This window comes from Vipera ursinii (genome assembly GCF_947247035.1).
Source record: "Vipera ursinii genome assembly, chromosome: 15".
In the NCBI taxonomy this organism is placed as follows: domain Eukaryota; kingdom Metazoa; phylum Chordata; class Lepidosauria; order Squamata; family Viperidae; genus Vipera; species Vipera ursinii.
In genome coordinates, this window is record NC_139528.1 from 7,545,704 (window position 1) to 7,565,421 (window position 19,718).

Sequence of the window (19,718 nt, forward strand, 5' to 3'; positions counted from 1 at the left end):
AATGAAACACATCCTTGGTGTGTTTCATTAGAGCCTTGGTGGAGCAGTGGGCTGATGCCTCCTTAAGTAACACCAGCTGCCTGCAATTAGTGCAGGTTCGAGTCCCACCAGGCTCAAGGTTGACTCAGCCTTCTATCCTTCCCAGGTAGGTAAAATGAGGACCCAGATTGTTGGGGGCAATAAGCTGACTTTGTAATAATGCCGCTTGGGGTGTGTGTGTGAAAGCCCTAATAAGCAGGCATATACATAGAATGAAGGCTATTGCTAAGCACATTGATTTGTCCTTTAGATTGTAAGCCACCCTGAGTCTTCGGAGAAGGGCGGGATATAAGTGGGATTTTAAAAAAAAAGAATCTTCAGGCACTGTTTATTCTAAAAGAGTCTAGAATAATGAGAACGAAGCGTCGGCGTTCACAGATGAAGATTTTTCCCTGAATCTTTGCCAGCTTCTCTCAAGGCTAGAGACAGCGGCTGGGCCTCAGGACCCCCCCCCCAGGTTGTTTGAAAAGAATGGAGATTTTGGCATGTTTCATTAGTCGGAACCCTGACGTCATGCCAGAATCTGAATTCTCCTCCCCTGAACACATCGTATCAAACACAATTCCCTCCCTTAATGTAAACGTCGTAAATCACGTTCTCCAATTAGTTTAACATGCAAAGTTTCACTTCCTTTCTGTAGCACGCCCATCCCTTATCTTAATTAAAACAACTGGGTTAACATCTCCCCCCCCCCCAGCTTCATTGATTCAAAGCAAAACAGTTTAAAGGAAAAGGCTGCCTCTTATATCGTCAGGGCAAAAAACATCCAATGTTTGCAGCGTTGACATACATAATTAAAATTTAGCCACTGGGCAACTGACTTGTGTTTAATGTCCCGGAGTCGCGCAATCCCCTTTTGCAACCTTCCCACAAGCTGAAGTCAACGGGGGAAGCCAGATTCACTTAACGACCGTGTTCCTATCTTTTAAGAACTGCAGTGATTCGCTTAGCAACTGCGGCGAGAAAAAATGGTACGGTGGGCTAAGATTGACTTCACAAATGTCTCCCTTAGCCCCATAAATTTTGGGCTCAGTTGCGGCCATACGTTGAGGACTACCTGTGTACGGGATGGGTGGACTTCAACTCCCAGAATCCCACAGCCAGCAAAGCCGGAGAATTTGGGGAGTTGACGTCCACCCATCTTACAGCTGCCAACTTTGAAAACGCCGATGGAGGGGGAATTCCCTAACGCTGGCGAGGGATTGGTCAGATCCTTGGGGAGAATATTAGTGGCATCCAATACCTGACCCCCACTTCTTCCCAATTTCAGGACGAAGTCAAGCCTTCCCAGCACCCGTTCCTCCCCGTCTCGGTCTGCGATGCCCGGCCGACCCCAGAGCTCCTGGCGGGCTCAAGGAGGCCCTGGCCGTATCCACGACCTGCTGATGGAGATCCAGCTTACCAAGGTGAGACGGGCAGGGGCTGCTCTGCAGGGGCGGGGCAGGGCGTCTGGTTCCCAAGCAACCTTGTTTTTTTGGGGGGGCAGCCAGAAGAGACGGGCAAGAGCCCCCCTGTGCCGGCCAGGAATAGGGAAAGGAAGGGAATGGGGAAGAGAGGAGAGAAACGGAGGAGAAAAAAAAGGAGAGACAAAACAGAGCAAAGAGAGGTGAGGAGAAAGAGAAGAAAAAGGGAGAGGAGAGAAGGGGAGAGAGAAGAGAAGAAGAGAAAGAGAAGAGAAAGGAAGGGAAGAGAAGGACCGAAAAGAGGAGAAGAGGAGAAAGGAAAGCGAGAGGAGAGAAAAAAGAAAAAGAGAAGGGAAAAAAGACAAAGGAGAGAAGAGAATAGGGAAGAGAAGGACAGAACAGAGATGAGAAGAGAAGAAAAAAGAAGACAGAAATAGAATAGAAATAAAAGAATAGAATGGAATGGAATATTACAGAACAGAACAGAATTGAAAATAGAACAGAACAGAACAGAATAGAATAGAATAGAATAGAATAGAATAGAATAGAATAGAATAGAATAGAATAGAATAGAATAGAATAGAATAACAGTAGAACAGAACAGAACAGTAGAATAATTAGAATAGAATAAGAATTAGGAATAGAATAAGAATATGGAATGGAATAGAATAGAATAGAATAGAATAGAATTAAGAGAGAATAGGAATAAGAGAATAGAATAGAATAGAACAGAATAGAATAGAATAGAACAGAATTAGAATTAGGAATAGAATAAGAATATGGAATGGAATGGAATAGAATAGAATAGAATAGAATTAAGAGAGATTAGAATAGGAATAAGAGAATAGAATAGAATAGAATAGAATAGAATAGAATAGAATAGAATAGAATAGAATAGAATAGAATAGAATAGAATAGAATAGAAATACAGAATAGAACAGGAGAGGAGAGGAAGCAGATGGATGCAGAGGGCCAATATTGACAATGGTGGCAAACAAGAAGTACAGGCAGTCCTCACAACCATTCATTTAGTGACCATTGAAAAAAGCCACTCGCGACGGTCCCCCCACTTACCACCGCCACAGCATCCCCCTGGTCGTGTGTTTGTGATTGGGGGTGTGACCACATGATGCCCCACTTAACAACTGCTCCGTTGAGTAACGAATGTTCTAGTCCTTTTTTTGTGGTCATAAGTCGAGGACTGCCTGCATTGCCAGTTGCCAAGGGTCTGGATTTTTACCACCCGACCGTGAGGATGCTGCCACGGTCATATATGCGTGAGGACTTCCTAAGATCCGGGTTTTTTTTCAGTGCTGTTGCAACTCTAAAGCAAACGGTCGTAAGTTGAGGAGCAGATGTAGTGAAGATGCAGAAAGTGAGCCGGCATACCTAGCTCGTAGTGGGGTCAGTGACGCTGCCCTCTTCCTCTTTGCTCTCAGGTCAGCTTCCAGCACGAATCCTACGCGAGGCCTTCGTCCGAGAAGCTGTCCGTGGAATCGGAGGAGCAGCCATTAGCCAGGCAGGTGTTCGTTGTCCAGGAGTTGGAGATCCGGGACCGCTTGGCCTCCTCGCAGATCAACAAGTTCCTCTACCTGTACAGCAGCGAACTCCTGCCCCGGCGTGCCCATTCTAACATGGTAAGGAGCGGATCTCCCTTTGGATCAGGGATCTGCCCGTTGTCACCAAGGAGCGGCGAAGCTGCCCTGGGCATTTGGACGGATGGAAGCTGCCCTGTTGGGGTTGGTGGGCCTGGCTGCAGAATAACGGAATGACAAGAGTTGGAAGGGACCTTGGAGGTCTTCTAGTCCATCTCCATGCTCAAGCAGGAGACCCTTTGCCATTCCAGACAGGTGGCTATCCAATCTCTTAAATGATGGAGCACCCAGAACTTCTTGTGGCAACTTCTGTTCCACTGGTTGATTGTTCTCACTGTTAGGAAATTTCTCCTTAATTCCAGGTTGCTTCTCTCCTTGATTAGTTTCCATCCGTTGCTTCTTGTCCCGCCTTCTGGTGCTTTGGAAAATAGGTTGACTCCCCCCTCTTCTTTGGGGCAGCCCCTGAGATGTTGGAAGACAGCTATCACGTACCCCCCCCCCAATCCTTCTCTTCCCTAAACTAGACATCCCCACAAAATAAAGAATAATGGGATTGGAAGGGACCTTGGAGGTCTTCTAGTCCAACCCTCTGCCCAGGCAGGGTAGTAGATCCAGTTCGCACAACCGTTCACCCTACGTTTTGGCCTCCAGCCCCCTGATCATCTTTGTCGCTCTTCTCTGCCCTCTTTCTGGAGTCTCAACATCTTTTTTATATTACGGCGACCAAAACTGGATGCCGTGGGGGAAAGGCTGTGCTCGGCCACTGTCAGAAAACATTGGATGGGGCAGGTGTGGATAAATCGGAAAACTGCTTGCCTGGAGGCATATCTATTCTTCTTGTTTTATTTATTGGATGTTTATCCCACCTTTATTATCGTTTATAAATAACTCAAGGCAGTGAAGGTACCGAACGCTCCTCCTTGCCCCTAATTTTCCCCCAACAACAACCCTGTGAGGTGGGCTAGGCCGGGCGGGTAGCACTTCTGCAGAAGGTTCAAATCCAAGGGAGTCTTTAGGGCAGTGCTTCTCAACCTCGGCCACGTTCAGATGGGTGGACTTCAACTCCCAGAATTCTTAGCACCTTAAAGTTGGTAAGAATGAGAAGCACTGACTGGCTGGGGAATTCTGGGAGTTGAAGTCCACCCTTTAAAACAAGAGAATTCCCCAGCCAGTCTTCTTCTCATTCTTACCAACTTTAAGGTGCTAAATTGCTCCCATATGAGACAACAAAATATCTGGGGGTCACCTTAGACAGGACCCTGTCTTTTAAAAAGCATATTCAGAATATGGCTGCCAAGGTTAGCAGCAGAAACAACATTCTGCAAAAACTACACGGAACAACTTGGGGAGCTTCAGCTCCAACTCTTCGATGCGCAGCCCTTGGGCTTTGCTACTCTATAGCGGAATACTGCGCACCTGTATGGATAAACAGCTCACATACAAGACTGGTTGATGTTTAACTCAACCATACGATGAGATTAATTACTGGGTGCATAAAATCCACACCTATTCACTGGCTACCAGTTCTTAGCCACATACTTCCCCCGCACTTACGACGACAAGAAGCTCTCATCCTGCTAAACTCCTCTCTACCCATTCACGCCTACACCTCTGATCTCTTAAGATGTCGATTAAAGTCAAGAAATCCACCACTCCTCACAGCGCTTAAGCTGCTGGCCGAACATCAGAGCACCACACAAAAGTGGATGGAAGCATGGAGTAGCTATGCCTCCCAAGATATTTCTGAGCATATTAATCCTAACAGGATTTAATCTACCCCGACACATATGGGTGACTTACAATAGAATTAGAACGACTCACGGGGTGTGTGCCGATTCTCTGTATAAATGGGGAAAGACACCTTCAGCACAATGTGATTGCGGGGATCCCCGACAGACTATCCAACATATAGTGAGGGAATGCACTAATAGAAGATACCCAGGAGATTTTAAGGACTTCCTCTGCGTAACAACGGCGGCTACTGACTGGATTTCCAAACTCGACATTAAACTCTGAAATGTTATTTCTGCTTTCCTCTTAGGTTTTATAATTGCTTCTTTTTTTAAAAAAAAAATTGTTTTACCTGTTCTAACTTGTAAATCTGAAGTGCTTTTAATTCTGTGTGTGACCAGCTATACGCTAAATAAATAAATAAATATAAACAAGTCCACGCATCTTAAAGTTGCTAAGAATGAGAAGCACTAACTGGCTGGGGAATTCTGGGGAGTTGAAGTCCACCCTTTAAAACAAGAGAAGACCAACTCCCAGCATTCCCCAGCCACTCGTAGCCATTTTAAAATAGGTGGACTTCAACTCCCAGAATTCCCCAGCCAGCAGTGCCAATTCTCTTCCTTCTTTTTTTCCAGCTCACCATCAAAGCTCTTCACGTCTGCCCTGAAGCTGGCGGGGGGGGTCCCGAGTGCTGCCTAAGGGTCTCCCTGATGCCTCTCCGACTCAACATAGACCAGGTAAAGGACGCCTACATGTTTGTGGGTTCACAACCTCAGCCAGGTGTTGTGTGGTGTGTGGACTACCTCTCCTTACGTGAATTGGGGAAAAGGGGTGGTGGTGTCTGGATTCCTCTACTTTGGAGCTCTGGCAGGCCTTTGCAGGCTTCCCTGGGAAGTACAAGGATATGTGGAAAAGGTCTTGGGAAAATGGGTCAAGGAAGCCTCTCTAGGCCAGAGCTTTTCAACCTTTTCCCCCATTGTACCACTTTTAGGATATGGCAACATCCAAGTAGCACCAGTCGCCTAGCAAGGTGTCAAAAACGTGATGACCAAAAAAAAAAAAGGAAAAAATTGATCGTACAGGTAGCCCTCGACTTACAACAGTTCGCTTAATGACTGTTCGAAGTTACAATGGCACTGAAAAAAGTGCCCCTCCCCCAAGCCACAGCCGAGCAAGACGCCTGCCTGCCTGCCCGCCCTGCCCGGCGGTGCTTTTCCTCCTGTCCGAAGTTTTCATTGTTGTGAGCATTTCTGTTGAGGATTGGCAGCAGGGGTGGGGTGGGGGGTATTTGGTTTTTATTCCCCCCCCAGTCTGCAGGGTGGTTGCAGCAGGTTTGGGTCACTTCACATGACCCTGGGACACTGTGACCGTCATAAATAGGAATCAGTTGCCCAGCATCTGAATGTAAATCACAAGACCCTGGAGATGCTGCCACATTCCAGCTGATCGGCGCTTCTTCTGGGCTCAGCAAAGCGCTAGGATCAGCACCGAGCTCCACCTGGATCCTGGCACTGATCCCGGCGCTTCCGCTGAGCCCTGACAGCCCTGCAGCTCCAGCCGTCTCTCGCTCAGGCTTGTGCGGTGCTGCCACCGGTTCAGCTCGTTCCCCTCCCCTGCTACCACTTTTCTAGGATGGTCGCATACCACCTGCCAGGTGCCCATGTACCACAGGTGGTCCCCGTGCCACTGCTTGAAAAGCCCTGATCTAGGGAATAACTAGATAGCTTAGCCCGTAGCTGTATAATGGGCGAAGAAAAAGACTTAGAAGAAACCCTCGCTAGTGGGAGATTTGCACTTTCAGACTCACACGATTCTATTAATGTAGCTTTAGGGAAAAGTCGGGATAAGAGTCTGCTTAGCCCTCAGCTGCATAACGGGAGGAGAAAAGGGCTCTCAGAAGCTTCTCGGGCTGTAAAAGAGACGGTGGGAGATTTGCACTTTCAGACTTGAAAGATTCTATTCATGGAAGTACAGGCAGTCCTCTCCTTACGACCACCATTTGAGTCCAGAACTTACGTCGCTAAGTGAAAAAGCGGTTCAGTGAGTTTTGCTCCATTTGACCACTTTCCTTGCCGCATTTGTTAAGCGAATCGCTGCACTGGTTCAATTAGTGACCCGGTCGTGAAGCGAATCTGGCTTTCCCCCATTGCTGGTCAGGAGGTCAACGAAAGGGGATCGCCTGACACACACATACACAAACACACACCCCGGGGACGCTGCAAACTGTCACAAAGGTGAACCAGTTGTCGAGCCTCTGAATTTTGATCACGTGACCGTGGGGAGGCTGCAAGAGTCGTTAAGTGTGGGAAAACGGTGATTTAAGTCGCTTCTTTCCAGTGCCACCGTAACTTCGAGCGGTCGCTAAATGAACTGTTGTAACTTGAGGACTACCCGTAGAATTAGCTCATTTGGCCCACCTGGGAGTTGGACGGTGTCTGAGCTGGTGCGTCCAAGGGAGAAGCCCTTTTTTTTTTTCTTCCTCCTTTCTCTGCTCTGCCTGTCCGAATCCATTTACCGTATTTTTCGGACCATAAGACGCACTTTTTTCCTCCAAAGTGGGGGGGGGGAAAGCAAGGGTGCGTCTTATGGTCCGAAGGTGATCCATATGGCCAGCCCCAACCTGTTTCAGCCTGCTTTCTCTTGTAGCAAGAGAAGCTGAAACCGAGCGGAGGAGATCGCAGGAGCGTGAGATCGGAAGGAAGAAAGAAGGAAGGAAGGAAAGAAGGAAGGAAGGGACAAAGGGAGAGAGAGAGGGAGGGAGAAAGAGAAAGAGAAAAATAGAGAGAGAGAAAGAGGGAGAGAGAGAAGGAGAAAGGGAGGGAAATAGAGGGAGAGAGAGAAAGAGGGAGAGAAAGAAAGGGAGAGAGAGAGAAGGAGAAAGAAAGGGAGGGAAACGGAGAGAGAGAAAGAGGGAGAAATAGAGGGAAAGAGAAAAATAGGGAAAGAAGGAAAGGGAGAGAGAGAAAGAAGGAGAGGAGAAAGAAAGAGGGAGGGGGAGAGAGGGAGAGAAAGAGAAGGAGAGAGAGAAATTAAATTAGTAACATGATTGTTAGGTGAATCTGGTTTCCCCACTAACTTTGCTTCTCAGAAGGTTGCAAAAGGCGATCACATGACCCTGGAACAATGTGACCATCATAAATATGAATCGATTGCCAAGCATCCGAATGTAAATCACATGACCCTGGGGATGCTGCAACGGTCATAAGTGTGAAAAATGGTCGTAAGTCACTTTTTCAGTGTCGTAACTTTGAACGGTCACTAAGTGAATCATTGAAGTCGAGGACTACCTTTACTTTTATCATTTTTTCCTTTTTTGGGGGGGGTGGTGTCAGGTTTTTGACACGTTGCTGGGTGACATTACCTTGTCCTAAAAGTGGTACAATGGATGAAAAGGTTGAAAAGCCCTGTTTTAGTATGCTGGTACTATTTGGTTCAGAATATTTTTTTTCTTGTTTTCCTGCTCTAAAAACTGGGTGCATCTTATGGTCAGGTGCATCTTATGGTCCGAAAAATACGGTAATATCTCATTTCTAACTGTCTCTTCTGTGCAAAACCCAAATCTCACCCCCACCCACTCACCCCTTGGATTCTGCCATTCCCGAGGGAATAAACATGGGAGTTTATTGCCTCCATTTCCTCTCTTTAGATGCAACTTTTTGTTTATCTAGCCTGCCTGTTGCCCATCGCATAAGATCGAGGAGAGGCATTCTCTCTCTCTGATCTTACTGGCAGCTAAGAAAGTGGGTGGGGGAATTCTGGTTTGTGTCTCCGGATGGAATGCTGGAATGCGGAAGGGTGGGATCGATTCTGCTACGGAGGGACTGATGTTTCTCCTCTTCCCACGAGGGGCTTTGCCACCTGGAACTCGGCTGATCCGGAACTGAGCTCGGGGACACTGTAAAAATGTCGATCCGTGAAGGGGATTTTTCAGATCCTGTCTATTATACCCGCTATCATCTGTGTCTTAGTAGGATTAGGATTAGGATTTATTAAATTTATATGCAGACAGCTGGTCGTTTGCCTTCTTTTTAGAGTCGTTAAGGCCATCTGCAAACGACTTCTTGGAGGAGAAGCGATTTATAGGACTCAGGGCGGCTCACAACAATAAAAATTAAGAGACATAAAATACAAAAATTTTAAAAAAGAATTAAACGATGAATATAAGAAATGCGGGACAATTTACACAATAAAAACCAAATTAAAAACCGTAGTCAGTCCAGGCCCGCTTGTTGGAACAACTAGGTCTTCAGGTCACGGCGGAAGGACCGAAGGTCAGGGTCCGTCCGCAGCTCTGGAGGCAGTTCGTTCCAGAGGGTGGGCACCCACAGAGAAGGCTCTCCTCCTGGGGGTTGCCAGCCGGCATTGCCTGGCCAACGGCACCCTGAGGAGGCCAACTCTGCGGGAGCGAACCGGGCGATGGGAGGTTGACAATGGCAGCATGTGGTCTCACAAGTACCGCGGGCCTAGTAAAAGTCCCTGCTTGGATTATCTTGTCTCCAAAGAGTCAGTCTTTCCTAAGATGTGGATTGGAGTGGGTTCTGACACTGCCTCTCCTTCCAGGATGCCTTGTTTTTCCTCAAAGACTTCTTCACCAGCGTAGTGGCCAGCATCAATCCGGTCGTGCCCGTCGAGGCTGGATCTGAAGGTACGTGGCCTTCATGACGTGGCCTTCTGGGTGAGCCGGGCCAGGGGTCCCCAGCCTTTCTGGGTGGGCGGCCCCGGGGCTGGGGGTGCTGGAGGCGCCTTTACACGCACGCACACAAGCGGGCTACGATTGCACGCACGCGCAAACGCGGCCACAAGCGCCCGCAAGAGGCTCAGCTAGCACTCGCACGATGCCGTGAGGCTGGCACAAGTGTGTGGGGGGGGTGCGGAATGGGCTCCCAGCGACAATAGCGTCTGAGTGGGGGGAGTGTGCGCTTGCCGCACCGCTAGTGCGAGTGGGGTGTGTGCTCACGGTGATGCTAGTGCCTGCGTGATGCTGCAGCGCCAGCAGAGTGGGGAGTGCGCACGCGCACACACGCGTGGGCGCTGGCCAGCCACTCACTCGGCCCAGTGACCAACAGCCCACGGCCCGGTGATGAGCCGCAACCCACAGATTGGGGAGCCCTGAGCTAGGCCACCTGGTTGGTAGAAAGGGATGCTGGGAAATGTAGTTTGGCCCTATCAAGGGGCACGTGCTGTTTTTCCCAGCTCCCAGCCTGTTCTCCGAACTTGTCTTTGCCTGGGTGCTTCTCTCAAATCCTGGGTGCGCAGAGGGGGGTCGGGGGGACTTTTGTGGGGCAAGAAGGGCTTTCAAAAACAGGTCACCCTACCCCCCCAGGTCCTGTCGGGTCCCCTGGCAAGGAGTCAGCCGAGAGGCTGATGGCGACTTCGGTGGAGACCACGACCAGCGAAAACAGCTCCAACGCCACCTCTTCCTCCGAGCAGCCCATTTATTTCCGGTATGGATGCCGGCAGGGCTGGTGGTGGTGGGTGGATGGGAAGGGGATTGTAGGGGGTGAGAAAGTGGATGGGGACCCCACGCCGGAACAAGCGACACTCTGCTCCAGAGTTCGGATCTAGCCCTGTTTCTCGACCTCAGCAAGTTGAAGACTTGCTGGACTCCAAGTCCCAGAATTAAAGCGGGTTTTCCGTGGAAGTTGGGAGTTGAAAAGTTTGATGCCGAAAGGGCCCCCTCCCCTTTACTTGTCTTCCCAAAGATGGGAAGCCGCCCATCATGTCAGCTGTTTTTTCTCTCTTCCTCCTCAGCGAGTTCCGGTTCACCTCCGAGGTCCCCATTTGGCTGGATTACCATGGGAAACACGTCACCGTGGACCAGGTGGTGGGTAGCAGAGCACGCCAAACCCTTTGCCCTCAAATGAATCGAAAAAAATGACAGAATAACGGAATTGGAAGGGACCTTGGAGGTCTTCTAGTCCATACCGTTCCAGACAAATGGTTGTCCGGTCTCTTCTTAAAAACCTCCAGTGATGGAGCGCCCACAACATCCGGTGGCAAGCTGTTCCGCTGGTTAATTGTCCTCACTGCTAGGAAGTTTCTTCTTAATTCCAGGTTGCTTCTCTCCTTGGTTAGTTTCCATCCGTTGCTTCTTGTCCTGCCTTCAGGTGCACTTTATTTAACAGTAGAACATAGTTGGAAGGGACCTGGGAGGTCTTCTAGTCCAACCCCTTGTTCAAGCAGACCATTTCTGACAGGTGGCTTTCCAGTCACTTCTTGAAAAGCTCCAGTGATGGAGCGCCCACAACATCCGGTGGCAACTTCTGTTCCGCTGGTTAATTGTCCTCACTGCTAGGAAGTTTCTTCTTAATTCCAGGTTGCTTCTCTCCTTGGTTAGTTTCCATCCGTTGCTTCTTGTCCTGCCTTCGGGTGGTTTGGAAAATAAGTTGAACTCCTCTTCTTTGTGGCAGTCCCTGAGATACTGGAAGACCACCATCAGGTCACTCCTCATCCTTCTCTTCACTAGACCAGACATACCCAACTCCAGCCACCATCCTTTATATGTTTTAGCCTCCGGCCCCTTTAATAGTCGTTCTTGCTCTCCTCTGCAAATGCATGCAAGTTGGTTGAGTTTGCTCCAGGAACTTAAAAGGCCGGCCAGTGGATTAAAATGACAGATGTCACGGGACAGAGGCGTGGATGTACGCTCTGTGGAGTTCAGACATGAGAGCAAAACCAGCAGAGCAGAAGCTTCCCAGCTGTGAGATCAGCAGGCATGTCCTGAACCTCAGGGCTGTAAAGCCGTGGAACAGCCTCTGCCTCGATTTTGTGACTCCGTTGCAACAGACATGAAGAGAATCAGGTTGCAAGCTGAATATTAAGAAATAAAGCTGGTGGTAAGAACACAGGGACCGCCTGCTGGAGCTGCCAGAATGGATTCCTATCCTGAACGGGGGTTAAAGAGTAATGGAGTTGGAAGGGACCTTGGAGGTCTTCTAGTCCAAACTCCTATCAAGATAAGATAATCTTAGCAGCAGCAGAACCTATGTCATGTCAGACAAGTGGTTGTCCAAGCTCTTCCTTCTAACCGCTGCATCACCACAGAAATGGAATTAGAATTAGAATTAGAATAGAATAGAATTACAGAATAGAATACAATAGAAGAATGGAATGGAATGGAATAGAATAGAATTACACAATAGAATAGAATAGAATAGAATAGAATAGAATAGAATAATGTAATGGAATAGAATTACAGAATATAGAATAGAACAGAACAGAATAGAATAGAATAGAATAGAAATAGAATGGAATGGAATGGAATGGAATGGAATGGAATGGAATAGAATTACAGAATAGAATAGAATTACAGAATAGAATAATAGAATGGAATAGAATAGAATAGAATAGAATAATAGAATGGAATAGAATAGAATTACAGAATAGAATAGAATAATGGAATAGAATAGAATTACAGAGTAGAAGAGAAGAGAATAGATAATAGAATAGAAAATATGGAATTATTTCAGATTTATTTTATTCATTTATATTTCACATTGCTCCAGTCTCCCTCAAAAGAGGGACTCTGGGCGATGTACACGAAAACATCAAACTCTGAAAAGAGGATAGAAAAATAAAAATAATGCTGAGAATTAAAACATTTTAAACGTGATAACCAAACTTTTCACCTCTGGTGGCTTCTTGTTCCCGCCAGGGCACCTTCGCCGGCATCCTGATCGGTTTGGCTCAACTCAACTGCTCCGAGCTGAAACTGAAGAGACTCTGCTGCCGCCACGGGTAGAGACCCTCCTGCCTGCCTTAGGGGCTGGGGGCTGGGCAGGGGCGGGGGGCTGGGGCAGGCTGGCACAATACGTGGCCGGGGAAGAGGGGTGGTGGCAAAGGCTGGAAGCTGAACTTCTCATTTTTTAGGGGTGGTTTTTCTTGCTTGATTTGTTTATCTACAAACACACACACACACACACACACACACAACCTGTTTAACCAGGATAACACAAACATACACACAAAGAGAGTGTCATGAGTATTGAAGACCTCAGAGTGTTATAGAAACATACAACCACACATTAGCAGCTCTATTCACACAACATGTTTACAGTAGAAATAATAGAATAGAATAGAATTATGGGATAGAATAGAATAGTGGAATGAAAGAATAGAATAGAATAGAATTACGGGATAGAATAGAATAGAATAGTGGAATGAAAGAATAGAATAGAATAGAATAGAATAGAATAGAATTACGGGATAGAATAGAATAGAATAGTGGAATGAATAGAATAGAATAGAATTACGGGATAGAATAGAATAGTGGAATGAAGAATAGAATAGTGGAATGAAGAATAGAATAGTGGAATGAAAGAATATAATAGAATAGTGGAATAGTAGAATGAAGAATAGAATTAGAATAGAATAGAATAGAATAGAATAGAATAGAATTACGGGATAGAATAGAATAGAATAGTGGAATGAAAGAATAGAATAGAATGGTGGAATGAATAGAATAGAATAGAATTACGGAATAGAATAGAATAGTGGAATGAATAGAATAGAATAGAATTACGGGATAGAATAGAATAGTGGAATGAAGAATAGAATAGTGGAATGAAAGAATAGAATAGAATAGTGGAATAGTAGAATGAAGAATAGAATTAGAATAGAATAGAATAGAATTACGGGATAGAATAGAATAGAATAGTGGAATGAAAGAATAGAATAGAATGGTGGAATGAATAGAATAGAATAGAATTACGGGATAGAATAGAATAGTGGAATGAATAATAGTGGAATGAAGAATAGAATAGTGGAATGAAGAATAGAATAGAATAGTGGAATAGTGGAATGAAGAATAGAATTAGAATAGAATAGAATAGAATAGAATAGAATTGAATTGAATTGAATTGAATTGAATTACGGGATAGAATAGAATAGAATAGTGGAATGAATAGAATAGAATTACCAGATAATAGAATAGAATAGAATTACAGGATAGAATAGAATAGAATAATAACTTTATTGTCACTTTGAACGTACACTAATCAGCATACATTAAAATGAATTTTTGCTGCATACAGCTCTCAAAGGATCATCACCTCTGATATACACTGCATAAATATGACAAAAACAAATAAATAAATACAGAATCATGCATATACCCACACATATTATGTGACACATATTATATAAACATACGATTATTCTCATTGTGGAACAGAATGGTTTTCTGGGCTTGACAAAAAGCAGAAATAGAGTTCATTTCAGCTTTTTTTTTTGTTAAGGCCAGAAAACCATTTTTGTTCCACAATCACAATAGACATGTTGTGTGAATAGAGCTTCGTGGCTTGGCTGCAGTTCAGACCAGGCATCTTGCCATGCTAAGTTGCTGGCCCTTAGCCAGTTTGGGGCCAGCCCACCCCAAATGACCCATTTTAACCGACCCGGGAGGCCAATCCGAGTCCACCAGGAAGGCTACATTAAAACCAGACCGGTGATTTACGATCACAATTGAGCCCAAATTTTCTGTTGCTAAGTAAGGCGGTTGTTTTAAGTGAGCTGCGCCCCATTTTACAACAAATGGCGGCTGTTGTTAAGTGACTCCTGCAGTCGTTAAGCAAAGCTGGCTTCCCCCATTGACTTTGCTGGTTGGAAGCTGGCTGGGAAGGGGATCACGTGACCTCCGGACACGGCAAGCGTCATAAATATGAGTCAGTTGCACCCAAATTTTGACGCTGGGACCATGGGGAGGCTGGGACCATGTTCGTAAGAGGAAAACTCTAGTGACATTGTAACTTTGAACGGTCACTAAACATGTAGTTGTCGGTTGAGCACAGGTAGTCCTCAACTTACAACAATTTGTTTAGTGACCGTTCAAAGTTACAACGTCAATTAAAAAAAGTGACACACAGCTGTTTTTCTTGCAGCATCCCCAGGTCACGTGATCATAATTCAGACGCTTGGCAATTGGTTCGTATTTATGACGGTCGCAGCGTCTCGGGGGTCACCCGATCCCCCTTTGGCGACCAAAGTCAGTGGGGAAGCCAGATTCACTTAACAACCGAGTGACTGAGCAGCTGCAATGATTCACTTATCAACGGCAACAAGAAAAGCCATAAAATGGGGCAAAACTCAGTTCGCAAATGTTTCACTTAAGCAACAGAAATTCCGGGCTCCATTGTGGCCGTAAGTCAAGAACTGCCGGTACCACCTCTCTCTTTCCAGGCTGCTGGGGGTGGAGAAGGTGGTCAACTACGCCCTGACCGAGTGGCTGATGGACATTCGCAAAAACCAGCTGCCGGGCATCCTGGGCGGGGTGGGACCCATGCATTCCTTTGTGCAGTTGTGTAAGTGACCCCTCGGTCCAGCTGTTGGGTGGGGGGGGCGGGTGGGGGGGTCAAGGCTTCCTTCTCATCCCCCTCCCTCTTCTCTCCTCCTCTCCCAAGTCCACGGCCTGCGGGACCTGTTCTGGATGCCCATCGAGCAGTACCGCAAGGACGGGCGCATCATCCGCGGTTTGCAGCGTGGCGCCGCCTCCTTCGGCACCTCCACCGCCTCGGCGGCTCTCGAACTCAGCAACCGCCTAGTGCAGGCCATTCAGGTTTCCGGGGGGGGGTGTCTGCCAAAGCCCAGCCCAAAAGGGTGGGTGGGGGAGCCGCTGAATCTAGACCCAGAGTGGGCAACTGTGGTAACTGTACTACCTGTTGTTGTTAGTTGCGAAGTTGTGTCCAACCCATCGCGACCCCATGGACCACGTTCCTACCTGTAGGCTTCAAGAATTCTGGGAGTTGGAGTCCACAAGTCATAAAGGGGCCATAGTTCCTTGGCTCGGGAATTCTGGGAGTTGAAGTCCACGTCATAAAAGGGCCATAGTTCCTTGGCTCGGGAATTCTGGGACTTGAAGTCCACAAGTCATAAAAGGGCCATAGTTCCTTGGCTCGGGAATTCTGGGACTTGAAGTCCACAAGTCATAAAAGGGCCATAGTTCCTTGGCTCGGGAATTCTGGGACTTGAAGTCCACAAGTCATAAAAGGGCCATAGTTCCTTGGCTCGGGAATTCTGGGACTTGAAGTCCACAAGTCATAAAAGGGCCATAGTTCCTTGGCTCGGGAATTCTGGGACTTGAAGTCCACAAGTCATAAAAGGGCCATAGTTCCTTGGCTCGGGAAATCTGGGACTTGAAGTCCACAAGTCATAAAAGGGCCATAGTTCCTTGGCTCGGGAATTCTGGGACTTGAAGTCCACATCATAAAAGGGCCATAGTTCCTTTGCTCGGGAATTCTGGGAGTTGAAGTCCATAGGCTATACAGTCGCCATAGTTGCCCACCCTTGACCTAGACCCACAGTCTGCCCCTTCTCAGGGGGAAACTCAGCCCTCCCCTCCCTATCAATGGCCGAGCTTCCCCTCTCTCTCTCTTCCCCCACCCAGGCCACCGCCGAGACCGTCTACGACATCCTCTCCCCCACGGCCCCCCCGTCACGCACTCTACCGGATAGGAAGTACGCCCGCAAACTACGACGGAGCCATCAGCCGGCAGATCTACGTGAAGGGGTGGCTAAGGCCTACGACACCGTGCGCGAGGTGATGCTCCTTGGCGCGTGAGGGGGGGCAGAGATTTAGCCCCATCTTGGGCTAGTGGGGGTTTGACATCCTCTTTCCATTCCCCCCCTCCCCCCTTGCATTCAATTTATGTTCAATTCTCGGAGACCCCCCTGGACAAAAACCGTTTTGAGAGCAAGGTTTTTCAGAAATAGTTTGCCCCTCTCTCAAGAGGCAGGTGAGTGGCCCGAGGTCACCCAGCTCGGCTGGACTAGAACTCCCAGGGTCCCGCTTTCTAGTTGGGTGCCTTGCCAACCATATCTGATCGGCTCTCCTCGTTTTAAGCGAAACCCACAGCCAATAAGTCAAGCCTGCAATGGTTGAGCGAGCCTGTCGTTCCCTTAACAAAACCAGAGGGAGAGAAAAAAGAGGGGTTTTTAGCAAAAAAAAATATTGCGATTTGCGGTCACGGGATTGCAGACTGCTACAACTGGCATCCATGCTGGCCAGTTGGTGAGCTCCCGAAATGCAGTCATGTCACCGCAGAACTTTGGTACATAAGTACCTTCCGGGGGGGGGTGTTTCTTCGAACAGTCGCTAAGTGGCCGGTCATAAGTTGGGGACTGCTTTTATGCTCCATTCTTTTCCACTGCCGGCTCAGGAATTCTGGAAGTTGAAGTCGAAAAGTCATGAGGGGGCCATAGTTCCCCATGCCGGCTCAGGAATTCTGGGAGTTGAAGTCCCCGAGTCATGAAGGGTCCATAGTTCCCCCATGCTGGCTCAGGAATTCTGGGAGTTGAAGTCCAAAAGTCATGAAGGGGCCATAGTTCCCCCATGCCGGCTCAGGAATTCTGGGAGTTGAAGTCCAAAAGTCATGAAGGGGCCATAGTTCCCCCATGCCGACTCAGGAATTCTGGGAGTTGAAGTCCAAAAGTCATGGCCATAGTTCCCCCATGCTGGCTCAGGAATTCTGGGAGTTGAAGTCCACGACTCATGAAAGAGCCAAGGTTGCCTACCCCGGTCTAGGATAATACTTTGCTCTTAATCACAGAACGTAGAATAAGAGGGTTGGAAAGGACTTTGGGGGGTCTCCTAGTAGTCCAGCCCCCTGCCCAAGCAGGAGACCTGATACAGGCTGTCTTCAACTTAAGCCATTTGTTTAGTCACCGTTCAGAGTTACAACAAGCACTGGAAAAAGAGCCTTGGTGGAGCAGTGGGCTAATGCCTCCTTAAGTAACACCAGCTGCCTGCAATTAGTGCAGGTTCGAGTCCCACCAGGCTCAAGGTTGACTCAGCCTTCCATCCTTCCCAGGTAGGTAAAATGAGGACCCAGATTGTTGGGGGCAATAAGCTGACTTTGTAATAATGTCGCTTGGGGGGGGGGAAAGCCCTAATAAGCAGGCATATACATAGAATGAAGGCTACTGCTAAGCTTGTAAGCCGCCCTGAGTCTTCGGAGAAGGGCGGGATATAAATGGAATTTAAAAAAAAAAGTAACTGAGGACCATCTTTCACACTTAAGACCGTCGCAGCATCTCCGTGGTCTCCTGATCAAAAACCAGATGCTTGGCAACCGGTTCATATTTATGACGGATGCAGCGTCCCAGGGTCACGCGATCCCCTTTTGGGACCTTCTGACCAGCAAAATCAATGGGAGAAACCAGATCCACTTAACAACCGAGTTACCAACTTAACAACTGCAGTGATTCACTTAACAGCTGGGGCAAGAAAGGGTCATAAAATGGCAAAATTCACTTGAGAATGGGCTCCTTAGCACCAGGACTTTTCAGCTTGATTGTGGTTGTAAGTCAGGGGGAATACCTGTCCCCTCTGACCCCAGCCCAGAGGTCAAGCGGTGGGCAGCCTCTTGTCCGTGGCTGCCTCCAACCCCTCTTTCCCGTCTCCCCGCAGGGCGTCATAGACACGGCCCAGGCCATCTGCGACGTGGCTGCTCGTGGGCACGAGCAGAAGGGCATCACGGGGGCCGTGGGCGGCGTCCTGCGGCAGATCCCTCCCACCGTGGTCAAGCCGCTGATCGTGGCCTCCGAGGCCACCTCCAACCTCCTGGGCGGGATGCGCAACCAGATCAAACCCGACGCCCTGAAGGAAGAATCCCTCAAATGGCGCTCGGAGGAGAACCAGGATTAGCTGCCTTGCTCGCCCCGGATCCGAACCACGGAGCCAGGCCCGCTTCGTCATTTGCACAGCCACGGAGGAGATGGCCGCAACTGTGAGAAAAGGGGGCTTCAGCAGGGCCCAAAGATTCGGGACACGAGCCCGCCCACCCAGCCACCGGATCCCGCACAGTCCATCAGGGCTCCGCAGCCATCTCCTCCTGCCCTGCCCTCGTTGCTGTACTTTTGGGGGTGTCCCGCTGTCCCCCGTTTGATGTATGGCCTGCAGCTGTGTCCTCTCTCCCCAAAAGCACTGGGGGGAGGGGGACAGGAGGGCAGAGAAAAATAACTGGGATGAAAGGATATGACTTGTTTTCACCTCTCGCTTGCTTGGATGTCAGATCCTGGCTTAAGGGGTTCCTTGGATAAGGGCCAGCCCGGTGTTTGCATTCATCCCTGGTCTTTTGGGATCTGTGTGAAAAGGAACAACCGGACAGATTTCCAGAGCAGGTCAGGCCGGCACCCTTTGCGCCATTTGCTCTTCTGCGACAAGTGTGGTGGCTGTTCTTTTCACAAAGGACTTGAGTTCGAAAGAGTTGAGCCGAAAACCCTGCAGTTGCCTAAATGCCGCCTGACTTTTTTGGACCTCCCGGGAATTCGCGCCTGCTTAGCATAAGCCTGAGATCCAGCTCACAAAGGTCAAGGCAAAAGAAGGTTTATTGTTGGAGGGCAAATGTGTGATGTATCCAATTAAGTTTTTTTTAAAAAAAACCCACAAACTGAGTTTCTTTAACCCTAGCTTTGCTTAAAATCCAATCCACGATGGGTTAATTTGGACATGGTTAGCTCAGCCCAGTTTCCTGGGTTTTGCAGGATCTTTCGATTTGTACGGTGGCGACCCGAACTGGAGACTTTCATTCCACGTCTCACTACAGCGGTGTAAAGCAGTACAGGTAGTCCTCGACTGACAACAATTCATTTAGTTCAAAGTTAGGACAGCTCTGGAAAATCTGACTCACAACCCTTTTCCACACTCAACGACCGCTGCAGCATCTCCACGGTCATGTGATCGAAATCCAGATGCTTGGCAACTGGTTCCTATTTTATGACGGTTGCATTTACCGGGGGGTCACCCCTGTGGTCAATGGGGAAGCCAGATTCACTTAGGGGACCATGTGACCAATTGTAACAAATGCAACGATTCACTTAGCCACCGGGGCAAGAAAAGTCGTAAAATGGGGCTAAAGCCCACCTAGCAAACATCTCACTTAGCAACAGACATCTCCGGCTCGATTGCGTTGGTAACTCGAGGACCGCGTTAGCATCCTCGTGATCTCGAAACTAT

At 48.1% G+C, this 19,718-nt stretch overlaps 1 protein-coding gene across 6 annotated transcripts in view; it reads left to right on the plus strand.

Annotated features, from left to right (window-relative positions):
• ATG2A (autophagy related 2A) overlaps positions 1 to 19,718 on the plus strand; it is a 233,144-nt gene that overhangs the window by 56,629 nt on the left and 156,797 nt on the right. For 3 of the 6 annotated variants that reach the window (XM_083374161.1, XM_083374162.1, XM_083374164.1), the window contains 11 exons: positions 1,310 to 1,445; positions 2,882 to 3,079; positions 5,404 to 5,505; positions 9,329 to 9,413; positions 10,092 to 10,212; positions 10,520 to 10,592; positions 12,423 to 12,505; positions 14,945 to 15,066; positions 15,166 to 15,320; positions 16,149 to 16,301; positions 18,171 to 19,100. In XM_083374161.1, coding sequence (XP_083230287.1) covers positions 1,310 to 1,445; positions 2,882 to 3,079; positions 5,404 to 5,505; positions 9,329 to 9,413; positions 10,092 to 10,212; positions 10,520 to 10,592; positions 12,423 to 12,505; positions 14,945 to 15,066; positions 15,166 to 15,320; positions 16,149 to 16,301; positions 18,171 to 18,407 — 1,465 coding nt within the window. In that variant the 3' untranslated portion in view covers positions 18,408 to 19,100. Of the gene's footprint in view, positions 1 to 1,309; positions 1,446 to 2,881; positions 3,080 to 5,403; positions 5,506 to 9,328; positions 9,414 to 10,091; positions 10,213 to 10,519; positions 10,593 to 10,701; positions 11,922 to 12,422; positions 12,506 to 14,944; positions 15,067 to 15,165; positions 15,321 to 16,148; positions 16,302 to 18,170; positions 19,101 to 19,718 lie in introns of those variants that run through there. The other 3 variants (XR_014493829.1, XM_083374163.1, XM_083374165.1) reach the window with 3 other exon arrangements.